Raw genomic sequence first — 14,523 nt, forward strand, 5'->3', positions numbered from 1 at the left:
TGTGTTTGTGTTTGTGTGTGTGTAAGTATTCATCGCAACAACCACTTGCTGGCCAAGTGTACAATGTCACTGATGTTGTTGTCCAAAACCAACAGTTTTGTGTCAGATGGCTCGATCACATGACTACGGTGCCTTGTGATTGGCTGGGGCACTAAGCTAAAAAAGCTTGGCGCAATCCAGGCTCGTGCGTTTCTAGTGACAGAGTGGCCGCAGCGAGAGTGGATACCCAAAGGATCTAACTCAGAGGAATCCCTGAAGAAGCCCTGGAGAAAGAGGAGAGAGTATGAAGAAAAGATAGAAATCAAGGGATGACATAGCCAAGGAAATGAGGATCCTACAGCTGAATGAATGTGCGGAAGTGAGTTGTGTCTTATTTCTTTTGTGGGCAAACATAGCCTCTGGATAGATTTACAACATAGATGAGATGAAGATGAGCTAGAATGAGCCGAAAGCAGAAAACAACAACTGCTTAAACTGAATGGCATTTGTTGGGATGTTGGCCGAGGACAGTGTCAATGAAGTTTGTGTCTTTCTGAATGGAAGTCTGGATAAAGAATGACTGCCAGCAGGCATTTTAAAACACCATGAGACTAGCAACAATCTGGGGATTTCTTAGGGCACCCAGTAAGAATAGCTGAATTTGAGTTCAGATACTGAGCACTGACCATAATGAATACTTCTATTCTCTCTTTGCCTTTTCACAGCAGCACTAATATCTCCGGTTCCCTCCTCCTCCCTTTCTGTTTCAGATCTCGAGCTTTAACCGACGTACCTAGTGCAAGCGATCTACCACAACGAAACCAAAGTACTTCCACGCCAAAGCAAGCTAAGCCAAACACAACCAAACCAAACTATAGGTCCAAAGCCTGAAGCTACCACCAGCTGTGTATTGTATACTGTCAAAATGAAGCTGGATAGCACATCAGGAGACATGAGCGGGTGGAGGGAGGTGGACTTTGCCCTCAACTGCACCTACATTGTGCCAGACCAGGTGTCGGACCCCAGCTTCAGCCTTCCCAAAGCTATGACCTCCATCCCACGCAACCTCACATTTGAATATGGCGCAGACAATGAGGTAAGAGAAATTCGTTTTCACCTTTACAATGTATGTCTCAAACTCACTCTAGACATCTTTGTCAAATGAACTTAATATACAGCATGTAGCAGTAGCCAATCAGCCTCCTCATGTTACAGCTCCTCAACACAGCATGTAATTTAATCCACAGACTAACTTCACTCAATTTGGAGTCAGTTGCTATCCTTTATGGTATTTTAGTCAGTGTTGTGAGATTAAAACTTTACACCTCAAACTGATAATAGTGTGTTACATAACTCTCTGTTTCGGCCATCTGTATTGGGTTACCGGAACAAAACATCTGCTGAGTAATGTGTTTGTCACAAATACAATACAGTCCACTGTGTGTGGACGTGAGGTCACTGGTAGCTTTGGGTTAGGCACTTTTTTATGTCTTGTGGCCACAACAATGACACCTAAACACTCAAACTATTGTACAGCTTCTCTTACTCAGGACATACACACAGGTGATATAATTACTCCAAAACTTTCCTCCTTACTGTTTTCTTCTTTTGCAACCTTCTTTTAACCCCTACTCCATTTCCCACTCAGGTGAGTCAGGCATATTGTACATTACATAACTTGTCTGTGCTATTTGTCACAGTCCGTCAGCTGAATGTTTGGCTCCGAGTGCAATAAAATCAGGCTTCTGCCTGGACATGTCACCTTGTGCAAAGCACTGCAATCATGTCTCGAAGCAAGGTTTTAAGGGGAAGTAGCTAAAGAGAATCATCATCTTAAAGTGAAGAGCGCGAGAGATGCCACATGCTTCTTTCGTAGTCGCTCTCAACACTCGACGCAGATGCTTGTGGTTATCTTCGCTGTCCCCTTCCTCTTTCTGCCCTGACCTAGGCAACACTTAGCGGTGTCGTTCCTCTTCTGTAGCTCTCATACTCTCATCTCTTCCTCCTCTCATTGCAGAATTATCTGCTGCAGGATAAGAAAAGCATGCAAACTGTGGAGATTATATCTCACTGAGGGCTAATTACAAATCCCCAGCCCTTGTTTAACGGCTAACATAACTTACTTACACTTACCACACTCACACTCAGGGCAGCCAAACTTGATTTCGCAGTGTGCTTGTGCTGGCATGCTGCACTGCAAAGCAGCCACAATAAAAATTATAATAATAAATAATAATGATAATAGTAATAAAAATTTAAAAAAAGATTTGGATTAACTTTGACCTAAAATCCACAAAAGAAAAAGAGTTACTGGCATACTTTTAAGTGTTTGTGTATATGTCACCATATGTGATAAGTGAAATGACAACAGATAAGAAATGAAACATGAAAGCTAGCATGTTCACACATTTGCATGGTTGCCAGTAATCTGCTTTGCTTAGAGAAGGCTCTTGTCCATCGAGTGGTTTCCCTTCCTAAAGATGGTGTCATGTGAATCTTTCTCCTTGTCTTTCTGTCACCAAAGCTGGGAAATTAATTTCTGTTTGTGATCAGGAAACAAAGTCACTCCTTTCTGTGGGTTTTATGCAGATTAAATGTAAGTTACAGTTTACATTATAGAGGAAGGTTTGGTGGAAGGGATTTTTAACATAGGTGAGTTCATGGTAGATAGATGAGTCAAATTTAGAGAGTATGTAGGGAAACAGAAAATGTAGTCAGCGCCTCTACGGCACATTAAAACATGGATGACATACAGTATCATCATGCAGATCACAATACTTCAGAGATCTTCAGCACCTGTCTGGATGAAAGAAAGTCCCCCATTTTCTCGTTTTTACCTCAAAGCGCGGCAAGAAAGGTGAAGAAGGGTGAAAGGAGCACGTGGCAGATTGGGCGTTAGCAATGAGCGCAGAGGACATGAATGGGGAGGGAGAAGCCGGGGTAGGCCTGTGTGTGTGCGCGTGTGTACGGGGGGGAGGATTTAGGTTAAAACCAGATGATTAACTTTCGTTGGGCACACGCAGCCAGCCAGGCATCAGGCTTCAACCTGGCAGACACACGAGTTATTTCAAGAGTGCTCAGAAAGGACGGGGCAGGATGGAGAAAAGGGGGGTGTGATAGCGTGGGTCGACATTAGAATGCCCGTCCTCCTTTCTTCTGTTCCTCAACACACTTCCCTCCCTGCCTCCCGCCCCCACCACCTCGCCTAACTCCAAACCTGACTAAACAGAGCGGTTAAGCAGCGGCGGCGGCCCTGCAGCCCCGGCAGCCAGAGTGATTCGTTAGTCACGCAACGCCTGCGAAGCACAATGTCCATGTCAGCCTGGTTCATCGCATCCAGGAGTCACCTCACTCGCCTCCGTGGCTGCTTGACACACGCATACGCACACTCCTGCCGTCCTCAGTGACCTGTTGTTTTCTAATTAACCGCTAATATGCCATTTCTAAAGGCCAGTTGCACCCTTCATCGTGAGATAAATCACCATAGATGTATTATTTGTTTATTAGTTGACTTTTATGTTTTTTTTATTAGTCCGTTTTTATTTATTATATTCATCGGTGGCAGAATGAGAGAGTGTGTGTTGGTGTTTGGGGGTTGGGAAAGGAGGGTGAGCTGTGTAAAGACTGAACACAAAGCTCCTCCAAACGATATGTGTGTGTGTGTGTGTGTGTGTGTGTGTGTGTGTGTGTGTGCAGGTGTGTGTGTGTGTGTGTGTGTGTGTGTGTGGGCCACAGATGCAGCTGCCTGATGATGTGTGTGTTTGGGTGTGATTTGTGAAGGGGTGACCCCCAAGCTTGTGCAGTTTCGATCAAGTGGCAACCATTACGTGTGTTTTTGTGTGTGTGTGTGTGTGTGCATGTGTGTGTGTGTCTGTGTGGGCCACAGATTCAGCTGCGTGATGATGTGTGTGTTTGGGTGGGATTTGTGAAGGGATGACCCCTAAGTTGTGCTGTTTCCATCAAGTGGCAACCATCATGCTGTTCTGCACAACAAAGAAGACAGTTAAAAATCATGTTCTTGCTTTAGATTAGTGTTTTCATTTTTTTTAACTAACTGGAAAAAAAAATATGCAAAAAGGTCAGAAATGACTCAGTCACCTAACAACAGGGCAGGTTTTGTTCCACATACATTACTGTATGTCCCTGAGAAAATAGGTACTTGCACATGGTAAAATAAAATCCCACACACATGATTGCAGTCAAAGTGCTTGGACATGCTTTGAAACGCCTATTTTAATGGAACCACACTGTAGAAATCATTTGAATGTCTATATAGACAGGATTTGTAACGTTTGGGAAAGAAAAAGTTAGTACGAATTTTTGTTAAATGAGAGATCAAACAACAGCTGCGACTGCTTCCACAACAGGTGACACTGCTTCCTCTTTAAGAGGACAGTGGGTCAGAGATCAGTGGAGTAGGTCAGAGAAAGTGTAATTCTCTTCATTCGTTTAATTCATTAGTGGAGAAAGTGGGTCACCTTTTGGATTACAACGTGGCTCTTGAGCTGTCTGGGTCAAGATGACAAAGACACCACAGCTGCAGCTCAGGCCAACGACAGTCAGAAAATACAGCTATTACCCGATGTGAAGATTTACGCCTGTAAATGTGAAAGTTATTGTATCTAATATAATAACGATGTACTTGATGTATTTTCCAGGTGACAGGCGTGTTCAGCAAAGAATACATTCCTCAGGGGACTCGCTTCGGCCCCCTGCAAGGAGACATCTACACCAAAGACAATGTCCCCAAACAGGCCAACAGAAAATACTTCTGGAGGGTAAGGAAAATAAAAATACACATGCAAATGTGTATGCAAATTTACTTATAACATACTTTTTTTTTTTAATAAATTAAAATCACCAACTGTGCTCGGCCTGATAAGCAGCGAAAGTCTAAAAACCTAGACATGAGAAACTAGGTCTCAGAATAGTCTGGGGAGTGACAGGGGACCGGTTTTCATCTTCCTGTGTTACACATTTAAAAAAATAAAAATAAAGACACTGGTTGCTCAGATACAGTTTCACATCAAGTGTATGTCCATACGTCAATAAGGAAACAAAAATGCTTTCACACAGATTGAACTGGCTTACAGGGGTTTTGGTCAAAAATTTTTGAGGAAGTTGTAAACGGTAGTGGCACGTAACTATTGATTCACTCCCACAGTCATCACAGTTTTACCGGCACTCAGGTTCTGTGCAACATGTGTCACACACACACAAAGGAAGGGGCTATTGTACAACACACAAACACACACAATCTCAGACAATCCTTGTCTTTCCGCCCACTTTTAGTCGTCTAGTTTGCAAGTTTCTTTTGTCTCTCTCCCATCCAGACATAACTTGTGTCACTCAGGAAATTTTCTATTCTGCTGAGTCAATTCCCATAAGGACTTTTTCTTTGCAATCCTACGTATTTTACTTCCGGCTCTATTTCCTGTAAACCTGTGCAAAGGGGTGTTCCTGCCCTGGTGCAATAGTGAAAGTGTTTGGGCCCCTGGAGTGATATCAACCACATGACACAGGTGCAGAATGGAGGCGGACGTGCTTCCAAAGGCATGCCTGCATGTGTGTCATTTGGCCGCCTGCCAGCACTTGTCTGTCAGGCCGCCAGCAGTTACATGGCCATTTCATCTTGTTTGTTTTCGTAAGCCAACGCACTCATTCTGTTCCTGAAAAAGTGATCGTAATTAGGCGAACCGCTGGCATGTAACCCACACGCTACACCAAGAGACAGGAACAACAATAAAACTCAAAGCTGAAAAGGGGAAAGACACAGAGAGAGTGAGGGAGTGACTGTGGTGAGGAGTCCAGGCCACGCCTCCGTGCCACACGCCTCAAATACAGGCACTCTCATGTATTAAACACTCACAAGAGTTTCAGGACACAAAGAGCAGATCTAAGGAGCACTGTAGCTGATAATTCACAAGGATACATCATATTTAACTGTACATGGCAGAGGTGAATATTCTCTCTCCCTTTTTTCTTGTTTTGAAAATTCTATGTGTCTAACATTACAGTTGCTATTTTATCATAGAAGAAGAAGTCTGTGGGTCTTAGTCAAGTATCATCTACCCTCTCATTCTTCTGCAGATTTATAGTGGCGGTCAACTTCAAAACTTCCTTGATGGCTATGACATCCACAGGAGCAACTGGATGCGTCATGTCAACCCGGCGCGCACCGTAGCCGAACAGAACCTGGTGGCCTGCCAGAATGGCCGGGACATCTACTTCTACACTATCCGGCCGGTGGAGCCCAAACAGGAGCTACTGGTCTGGTACAGCCCGGAGTTTGCCCAGAGGCTCTGTAGCCAGCAGGATGACATCAAACAGAGTGAGTGCAGCAGGAATGGCCGTTTTTATTTTTCTACTTGGAGGTTACGATGTAATGGAAGCTATGAAGTCTGTTGGCTTTGTGGAAGTAAAAGACGTTTAACAAATATTTTTAGGCACAGGAAGGAACAGAGCTTGTGTATGCAAACTCTAGTGGCAATTTATTATGTAATTGAAATTGAGGGCGTATAATAGTTAGATTGTTTTATGCATACAATGTACAACTTACTCACATACAGGCAGAAAACAATCATGTGAGCTTGATTCCTTACATTTATCTTACTTAGAATGAGTTAGTGACCGAGGACAGCTGATAATCAGCTGATTTGATGTTGAGAAAGCACAATGACACACATGAACTAATGTCATTTTCTTTTACTAGATCTGATAAAATGACAGATTTAGATCTGTGCTGTGACTAAACACACTGCACAAAGTCTCCGTCACACGGTGATAGTTATCAGAAAAATTCCTTCACTTCAGAGTGAAAAAAAAACAAAAAAAAAAAATAACACAGATTATTCTCTGGATAGGTGATTTGATATGCTTCGGTCCTGTCTGCGTAGGGTGGAGAGAGAAACGCCGTAGTAAGATCACAGAGAATGCATACATCCAAACAAGGACCAAACAAATCTCAGTATCACGTGTAGTGCTAAATGACGTGGGATTTTCAGGAGAGGGCACAAATGGAGGGGGAATAGTGGCTGTTCAAAGTACCTTTTGTGAGTCATTTGTCTATTAGTGGAAAGGCAATTCACACCTTATCATCCTGAAAGATATTCAGGTGCCACAAAGCCTGGTGATTCATACCAACTGGATGCACAAGATGTCATGGCCATTCATCCTAATGACTAATGCTTATCCGGTATCAATGTAGCAGAGGCAGAGAATGAAAAGAGGGGACGAGCACTGCTCAGCTCTCTAACCAGCTGACTTTCACATTCACAGCTTTTTACACTTTCACGGCTGCTTTTATTTATTTATTTTTTGCTTTGTGTTAAATTAAAGTGAAGCCAAATTGCTGTGTATAGGCCAAGACAGTCAAAAAGAGTGTAGTGGTCCTTTAAATTACCTTCAACATATGCATTACAATGAAACCCACAGGACACGCAGCAAACTGACAAACTCAAACAACTAGGCAAGGAAGTCGTGGCTCAAAAAGAGAAAGAACGTAAAAAAGGAAGCAACGTTTCATATGTTCTTGTGGCCAGTACGGTAAAACAATCATACCCAGAAAAAGTTACGACAAACGAAACGAAGCCTAGCATTTTACAACTGCTCACACATGTCATGAAGCATGTACTCCCACAAGCATTACCACCAACCCAGTCTCATATCAAAATCACTACTGTGACTGACAAACTGAAACCTCTACTGTATGATTTACTTGTCATGTCAAAACTGAAACTACTATCATTTACCATAAGACATGGTGTCTTCTCTAGGTGGATATGAGTGTCTTTGAGTGCTGTGTTACTTATTGGTTATTTAAATTGCATGCACACACATACGTGTCTGTATTTGTTTCCGTTGGGTGCCTTACATGCCCATCACAAACTCACTCAGCAAATATCTTTTCATTCTCTTTCTCTCAGAATACACAAGTGCTGATGAAGTCCAAGAACCAGAGTACGTCAAACGGCACCTACCTCAGCGGACGTGGTTTAAAGACAGAACGAAGGAAGAGATCAAAGAGGAAAGGGACGAAGAAGCAGACGAGAAAATTGACGTGGAGATGTTAGAGAGGGACACTCCACCGGACACGCCTGATGACCAGATCATGGACTTCAGCAAAAAGGCTGAGAAGGAGGAGAACGGAAACAAGGAACAAGAGGCCCAAGGGACCATTCCCTCCCCTCAGCCTGAGCCCAGAGAACCCAGCCTGGGTTTGACTCACCCGTATTTACCCGATCACCACCCTATGCTTCCGTCTGCACACAGGAGTCTCCCACTACACCTCCATGGCCTCTATGGCCCCAGAGAGGGGCTGGTGTCATCTTACCCTCTTTACCCGCAGTCCAGACCCCTCCAGAACCCCTACCAGCTTCTTCCCCCATATGGTCCACACTATCCTCGGCTCCTTCTTCCTTCATACTCCCCTCCCTTTCCTGGGATGCTGCCCTCAAGAGGATCCTTCAGATACAGCAGCTACCTGGGCACAGATGGACTCCCATACCCTCCTATTGCCAGCCCTAATCTACTTCCAGTGTCCCTCCCCTATCCTCCATCTGCACAGGGAGGTCTGAAAGAACTAACGCCAAATGTATCGCCGCCTCGTGGAGCCCCAGCTACCCCAGAGCTCTCCCCTCTCCCCAAACCCAACAGCCAATATCCATCCCCTGGGCAGTCACCCTCTGGCTGTGATGAAGCAATGAATCTAAGTCTAGGTACAGCCAAAAGCAACACATCACCACGCAGCAGCCCAGGCCACAAATCCCTGCCCTACCCACTGAAGAAGCAGAATGGAAAGATCAAGTATGAATGTAATATCTGCTCAAAGACATTTGGACAGCTGTCAAACCTCAAGGTAACAGCTTTAGTTCCTCTCTCTTATAATGATGAATTACTTTAATGCATTGTAATAAAAAAGACCAAATGTTACTACTCATCGTTTGACACTTTAGCTTAATAATTTTGTTTTTTTGCATGACCTGTGTTATTGTAGGTCCACCTCCGAGTGCACAGTGGCGAAAGGCCATTCCAGTGTAACTTGTGTAAAAAGAGCTTCACTCAGCTGGCTCACCTCCAGAAACATCACCTGGTCCACACGGGGGAGAAACCACATGAATGTCAGGTATGTTAAAGCCACCTCTTGTTTTTTAACCTCTGTTTATAAGCTTTTAACAAGCTCTTCACATATGTGAAATTGAGACATGAAAAGAAACTGTGCGCACACAATACAAGGCAACGCTCTGACTCACACACTGTTGTGTCTATTTGATTTTAACTGAGCCACTACCCACCTTGTCATGTAAGAGCATCTTTATACTTTTGTTTGCTAGTGTGGGTGTGATTGTTGAGAATATAGAACTGGTCTTACAGGGAATGAAAAGTAGTCCCACTTGCTTTAAGTATAAACCAAAGGAAACTGGAATAACACGGTAAACAGTGATACTGGGGTTTTAATACCTTCGAGGTGACATAATACCAAACCTCTGTTTTTCCAGAATATTCCTGAACACAATCTGTACAGTCGGTGACAAGTAATTAGTCATGTGAGTACTTCTCATAAAAGACGTGACCTTTCATTCCATTTTTTCCAGGTGTGTCACAAACGCTTCAGCAGCACCAGCAACTTGAAAACACACCTGCGACTCCACTCTGGGGAAAAACCTTACCAATGCAAGCTGTGTAGCACCAAGTTCACCCAATACATTCACCTCAAGCTTCACCGTCGGCTCCACAGCAGCCGCGACCGTCCTTACCGCTGCCAGCTCTGCACTCAGTCCTTCTTCCACCACTTCTCCCTCCGCATTCACCAGCACAGCTGTTGCCTGTCTAACTCTGTCAACGGTCCTGTCAACGTCCACATGAAAGAGATGGTGGAACGGTTTGACGCCAGTCAAGAGGCCGACGCACTCCCAGAATCGGCATTGGCGGCACAGGTGGAAGAAGCTGTTGAGCATTGGCTGGCTCGTACCCTGGAAGGAGAGGGCAAGGAGGATCAGAGGGAGGCCACAATGCTGCTGAAAGCTCTGACGGTGGCCATCAACACACAAGCTATATCCATTGCTCCGTCAGCTGTACCATCACATCACAGCCCTCCCCTGGCCTATCAGGAGCGGGCAACTGTTGTTCACCTGCACAAACGAGCAGCAGGGAGGACAGAAGGACAGTGAGAAGCTCGAAGGACTCATACAGCATATCATCAACCCAGAAAAGAGGTCCTCAAATAAACCCTAATTTGTCCACATGGTGTATAACAGGGAATATAAACCTTCAGAATCCAATGAGCGTGGCACCAAAATAAGAGCATTCCAAAGACTGTACTTCCTCCTAAAGTCGGTTTAAGAATTTAAAAGAGGGAGGCATCGTTAAGCTGTGAATTTCAAACTCTTGTCAATCAGGTAGAGAAGTGTTTGCTTTTTATGCTTTAACTTATTCCTTGTTTTGAAATTTGAGACATTTATATTTATTTAGTTGTATCATAGTTTGTGGATTCTGGGTACGACAAATGGACTCAGGAACAATAGAAAAGCGTAAATGTGTGTACGATTCTTTACTTTTGCCGTGCATTGTCTTACTTTGTGTGACTGCATGTTTAAGCTACTGGATGCTTGTGTGCAACATATCAGAGCACTGTCATAGAACAAACAACCCCTCTGCTCCTCAACTATTTGCAGACATTTTATTTATTTATGATTAAAAAGTGAAAAGCAGGTTATGTTAAAACCTGTGTCCTTATAGCAACTGTCAAAAATACATTGAAAGAACTTGAATGTGTACCACTGTGTTTGGTTTGTTATTGATACAGAAAGAAGAAAAGAGATTCTTCTAAGCATTATTCATATTTTTTTTAATGTGTATTTTTCATATACACATTAAAGTATCACAGACACACTGCTAATCACAACCAAACACCGCCAAAATACTACAGATTCAGTGTGATCACAGCATCCCAGTAAAATGCATACTTTGTTTCTATTTTTATACTTTTATTTTTAAAGATATTTATTACAAAAGCTTTACTGTAAAAGTGTGGAAACACAACCGTAAACATCGGTACCTCATATTCAGCAATAAACAATTTTGGAAAACAGGAAAAAACAGGAGCATTGTTAAACTTTTGTCACTTAGCACTGGAAAGAAAATGTTTGCTTTTTGTGTTACCCAGAGCCAGAAGGAGGGAGCCATTCTTCAAAATTGTACTTTGGAGTTTTGCATTCTTTTACCGTTTTGTAGTTCTTTTGTACAATATGTTTGTCTGTGTAGTCTATTTTTTGAAACAGGTTGTGTAATGCTAAGATTTTATATGTAAGAGACTATTTTAAAGAAACTTTTATATTAACATGATGTAGCATATTAAAGGTTGTGTTTGTACATTCTTAGTGTTTTTCATGTCTTTTCATGCCCATATACAATGGAAAAATACAGCAACCAGCAAGCGTGAAGATAAATAGTTTCTGAAGTCTTATGATAGACAGTTCCACACAACAATAGGTCTGATTTTTCCTGCTGTTCCAAGTGCCTGGGTTTGGCCTTGGTATATTCCATATTTCAAACAACCCTTGAAACAACCCTTGTGTGTGTGTGTGTGTGTGTATGAGAGAGAGGGTGTAGCTCTGGCCTTTTTGTTCCACACAAGGGTCGAGTGGAGATTGACAACAACAGCACCCTCTGTAGGCGGTACGTGATAATAGCTGATGATTGGACAAATTCAAGTTTCCAGCACACTGTATGCCACTCAGCAGGGTAATGGTGTAAAAGTTTTACAGTCACATTTAATTCTCTTAATTCTCAGTTTAGCCTTTTATTACAGGTGTGATGTTTGTGCAAATCTTTGTTGGCATGAGGAATGTGACATGAGATTAGCTTTGCACAAAGCTGTCAAGGCTCCATTTGTGGGTTCCTACAGGTGTCCGTCCTGGAACCCTTACTATTCTCCAATTTAACATTCATTGCTAAGTTTGGGATTTTTCTTCAGCACTGATGCACAGTCTTTAATGCAACTGCAAGGGGACACAAGCCAGTGTCTTCTTGTACCAGTCCCAAATTCAGGATAAATGCAGAGGGTTGTGTCAGGAAGGGCATCCGACATAAAACACATGCCAAATTAAAGATGCGAATCGTGATTTATGGATGTAGTGAGAGGGGACATGAAGTTAGTTGGTGTGAGAGAAGAGGTGTTTGTTGTAGTCCTAACAAAAGTAGATTAGCAGGACGTAGCAGGAGCAAGACTACACCACAAGAACTTCTCTTATAAATACTGTATCTTCCTATCATCTGAACAAGCTCTGCAAGAATCTAACCGTGTCACACAGGTAGAACCGCTTCATGTGCACACATTTCCCAAATTTCCACCGTTCCTCTTCAAATTCAAATGTGAAGCCATTGGCCCTGGTCCAAGCTATCGTTCTGGTTATTTTAAAGCAACTTTCCTTCACCTGTGCATGACGTTAAAGCTGTCTTCCATGTCCTGGTTGCAAATATATACTCAAAGTGAAACAGGATTTTCCAACAGGATACTGGAGTTCAACTCCGGTGTTAGATGTTGTGCGGTTGTTGTGAGATGTTGATGATCATTGCACAACATTACACGTATGCTTATTGTAGCATAAGTATAAGGACATAAGTATTATAAAAAGGACAAGCTTATTATAACAATTATAACAAGGATAAGCTCATTAATACAAAGATTTCATTGTATTCTGTTGGTATTTTAACACTTTTTATATGTTATCTCTTACTTTAACCGTCCACTGAAGTTTTAGCACCTTGCTTTAATCCAGCTGTGATTGTGCGTAGAGTTAACCAAACTGTGATGTTTCCACAACTGCAACAGAGCATGTCATGGTCCAACAAGCAGGCATGAGCCTTCCCATGGCTACAAGTAGCGGTGTTCCTAGGGCATCCAACATTGATGCAAAAGGAATAGATTAACGGCTTTCAGCTTGTCCCTCCTGGGGTCCCCACAGTGTCCCACCGGTTGATTTGGCATGAATGACGGGACCATCCAGGTTGTTTTCAGTGGGCAGTTTCAAAGCCTGCATCTCTGATGGTATGTGGGTGCATCAGTGCCTATGGTGTGGGCAGCGCTGAAAAAGTACATAGAGGCTTTAGAGCAACATTTGCTCCCATCCAGACAGTGACTCTTTCAGGGAAGGTCTTGCATATTTCAGCAAGACAATGCTAAACCACATGCTGCATTCATCGCAACAGCATGGCTTCACAGGAGAAGAGTCCTGGTGCTGAACTGGCCTGACTGCAGTCCAGACCTTTCACCCATAGAAAGCATGTGGTACATCATAAAATAAAACAATCTGCCAACAAAGGCCCAGGACTGCTGAGCAGCTACAATCCTGCATCAGACAAGAATGGGACAAAGTTCCTCTCCTAAACATTCAATAAATCTAGAATATATGAGAGTTTTTTTTGTATTTCAATTATGAAAACATTTACTTTTTCACCATATTCAATTTTTTTTAGATGCCCTTATAACCTGCTGCTACATTCAGCAGTTATCCAGCAACTGTGAAAATGAAATCATATAATTTTCTCTGGTTCCTACCCTTTCTACTTCATTCCTCACAGTAATAGTATAATACCATTTCCTCACGTTTTTTTTTAGCATTACTTCTGTAATTTTCTACAGGTACTCAAACTGGGTTCCCACTTAGTGACTCAGCTATTCTTGCCTCACCACAGTTGCTCTTTGCCATCCGCACTCCCAGGTTCATTTTTCCAGTTACTCACTTTGTCATCAAGGGATTTTTTTTTTTCTCTCCGCTGTTGTCTATTTCGTGCTCAAGGGGGATTTGTTGAGTTTCTCTATAATTCTCTATAAGGTCTACACATGTTTAGGTAAATTAAAATGTGGTTTAACAGGGCTGATGATATTTGATAGCCCTTCTTTTTCAACAACCCCATTCCTCAGACATTGCTAGACCAGTGGCCAGCCGAAAAAGAACTTAAATTACTTTTGAGTTTTCAAAAATCAACCAAATAAATGAGTCGTTTCATCAAACTGCCATGTACATCATATGTAAATGTTCTGTCAATTGTCTGTACTTCCGTTAAGGCTCTTGCCATTATTCCTTTCCTCCATGGTACCACAGCTCAGCGGTCGTCCCATGTGATGAAACTATGAAACAATGAAACTCACTGCAGGATGTGAAGCCTGCTGCAATAAAATATGTCCAGGATACATAACAAATGGGCCCCTCTTTGTAAAATACAATGCTTCAAAGGACTGAGGCTGCTGCCACGTTTTACCAAGGCCTTAGGCTTTTCCTAAAATCTGCAAAGACAGTCACACCTGGTTTATTTCTGTCCTGCATCAAAGAAAATTGATTCTGCATCCACAAGAGCAAGCTTTGACTTTTTTTTTTTTTTATCAAATAAGCCTAAAGCAAACTCCATTTGCCTATATCAAAATAGTGAGAAATGCCTTTACATGGAAATTAGAAAACTCTGAAAGTCATGTTCCAGTAGATGTATACTCACACACCCTTGCAACATCCTGCTTACTACCCCTGTCTTGCTGGTCATAAACTC

General features: G+C 42.6%; 1 protein-coding gene across 2 annotated transcripts; it reads left to right on the forward strand.

Annotated features, from left to right (window-relative positions):
* Positions 1-221: 221 nt before the first annotated feature.
* On the forward strand, positions 222-11,349 carry prdm1b (PR domain containing 1b, with ZNF domain). Of its 2 annotated transcripts, XM_067496355.1 has the most exons (7): positions 222-358; positions 750-1,075; positions 4,638-4,757; positions 6,070-6,310; positions 7,905-8,836; positions 8,975-9,103; positions 9,573-11,349. In XM_067496355.1, exons 2-7 carry the CDS (start codon positions 905-907, stop codon positions 10,146-10,148), a joined length of 2,169 nt encoding a protein of 722 aa, XP_067352456.1. In that variant the 5' UTR covers positions 222-358; positions 750-904; the 3' UTR covers positions 10,149-11,349. The 2 variants fall into 2 exon arrangements, with proteins under 2 accessions (XP_067352456.1, XP_067352448.1); XM_067496347.1 differs by lacking the exons at positions 222-358; positions 750-1,075; positions 4,638-4,757 and adding an exon at positions 5,785-5,937.
* Positions 11,350-14,523: the final 3,174 nt, after the last annotated feature.

Source organism: Channa argus, chromosome 1 (genome assembly GCF_033026475.1).
Source record: "Channa argus isolate prfri chromosome 1, Channa argus male v1.0, whole genome shotgun sequence".
Taxonomy (NCBI): domain Eukaryota; kingdom Metazoa; phylum Chordata; class Actinopteri; order Anabantiformes; family Channidae; genus Channa; species Channa argus.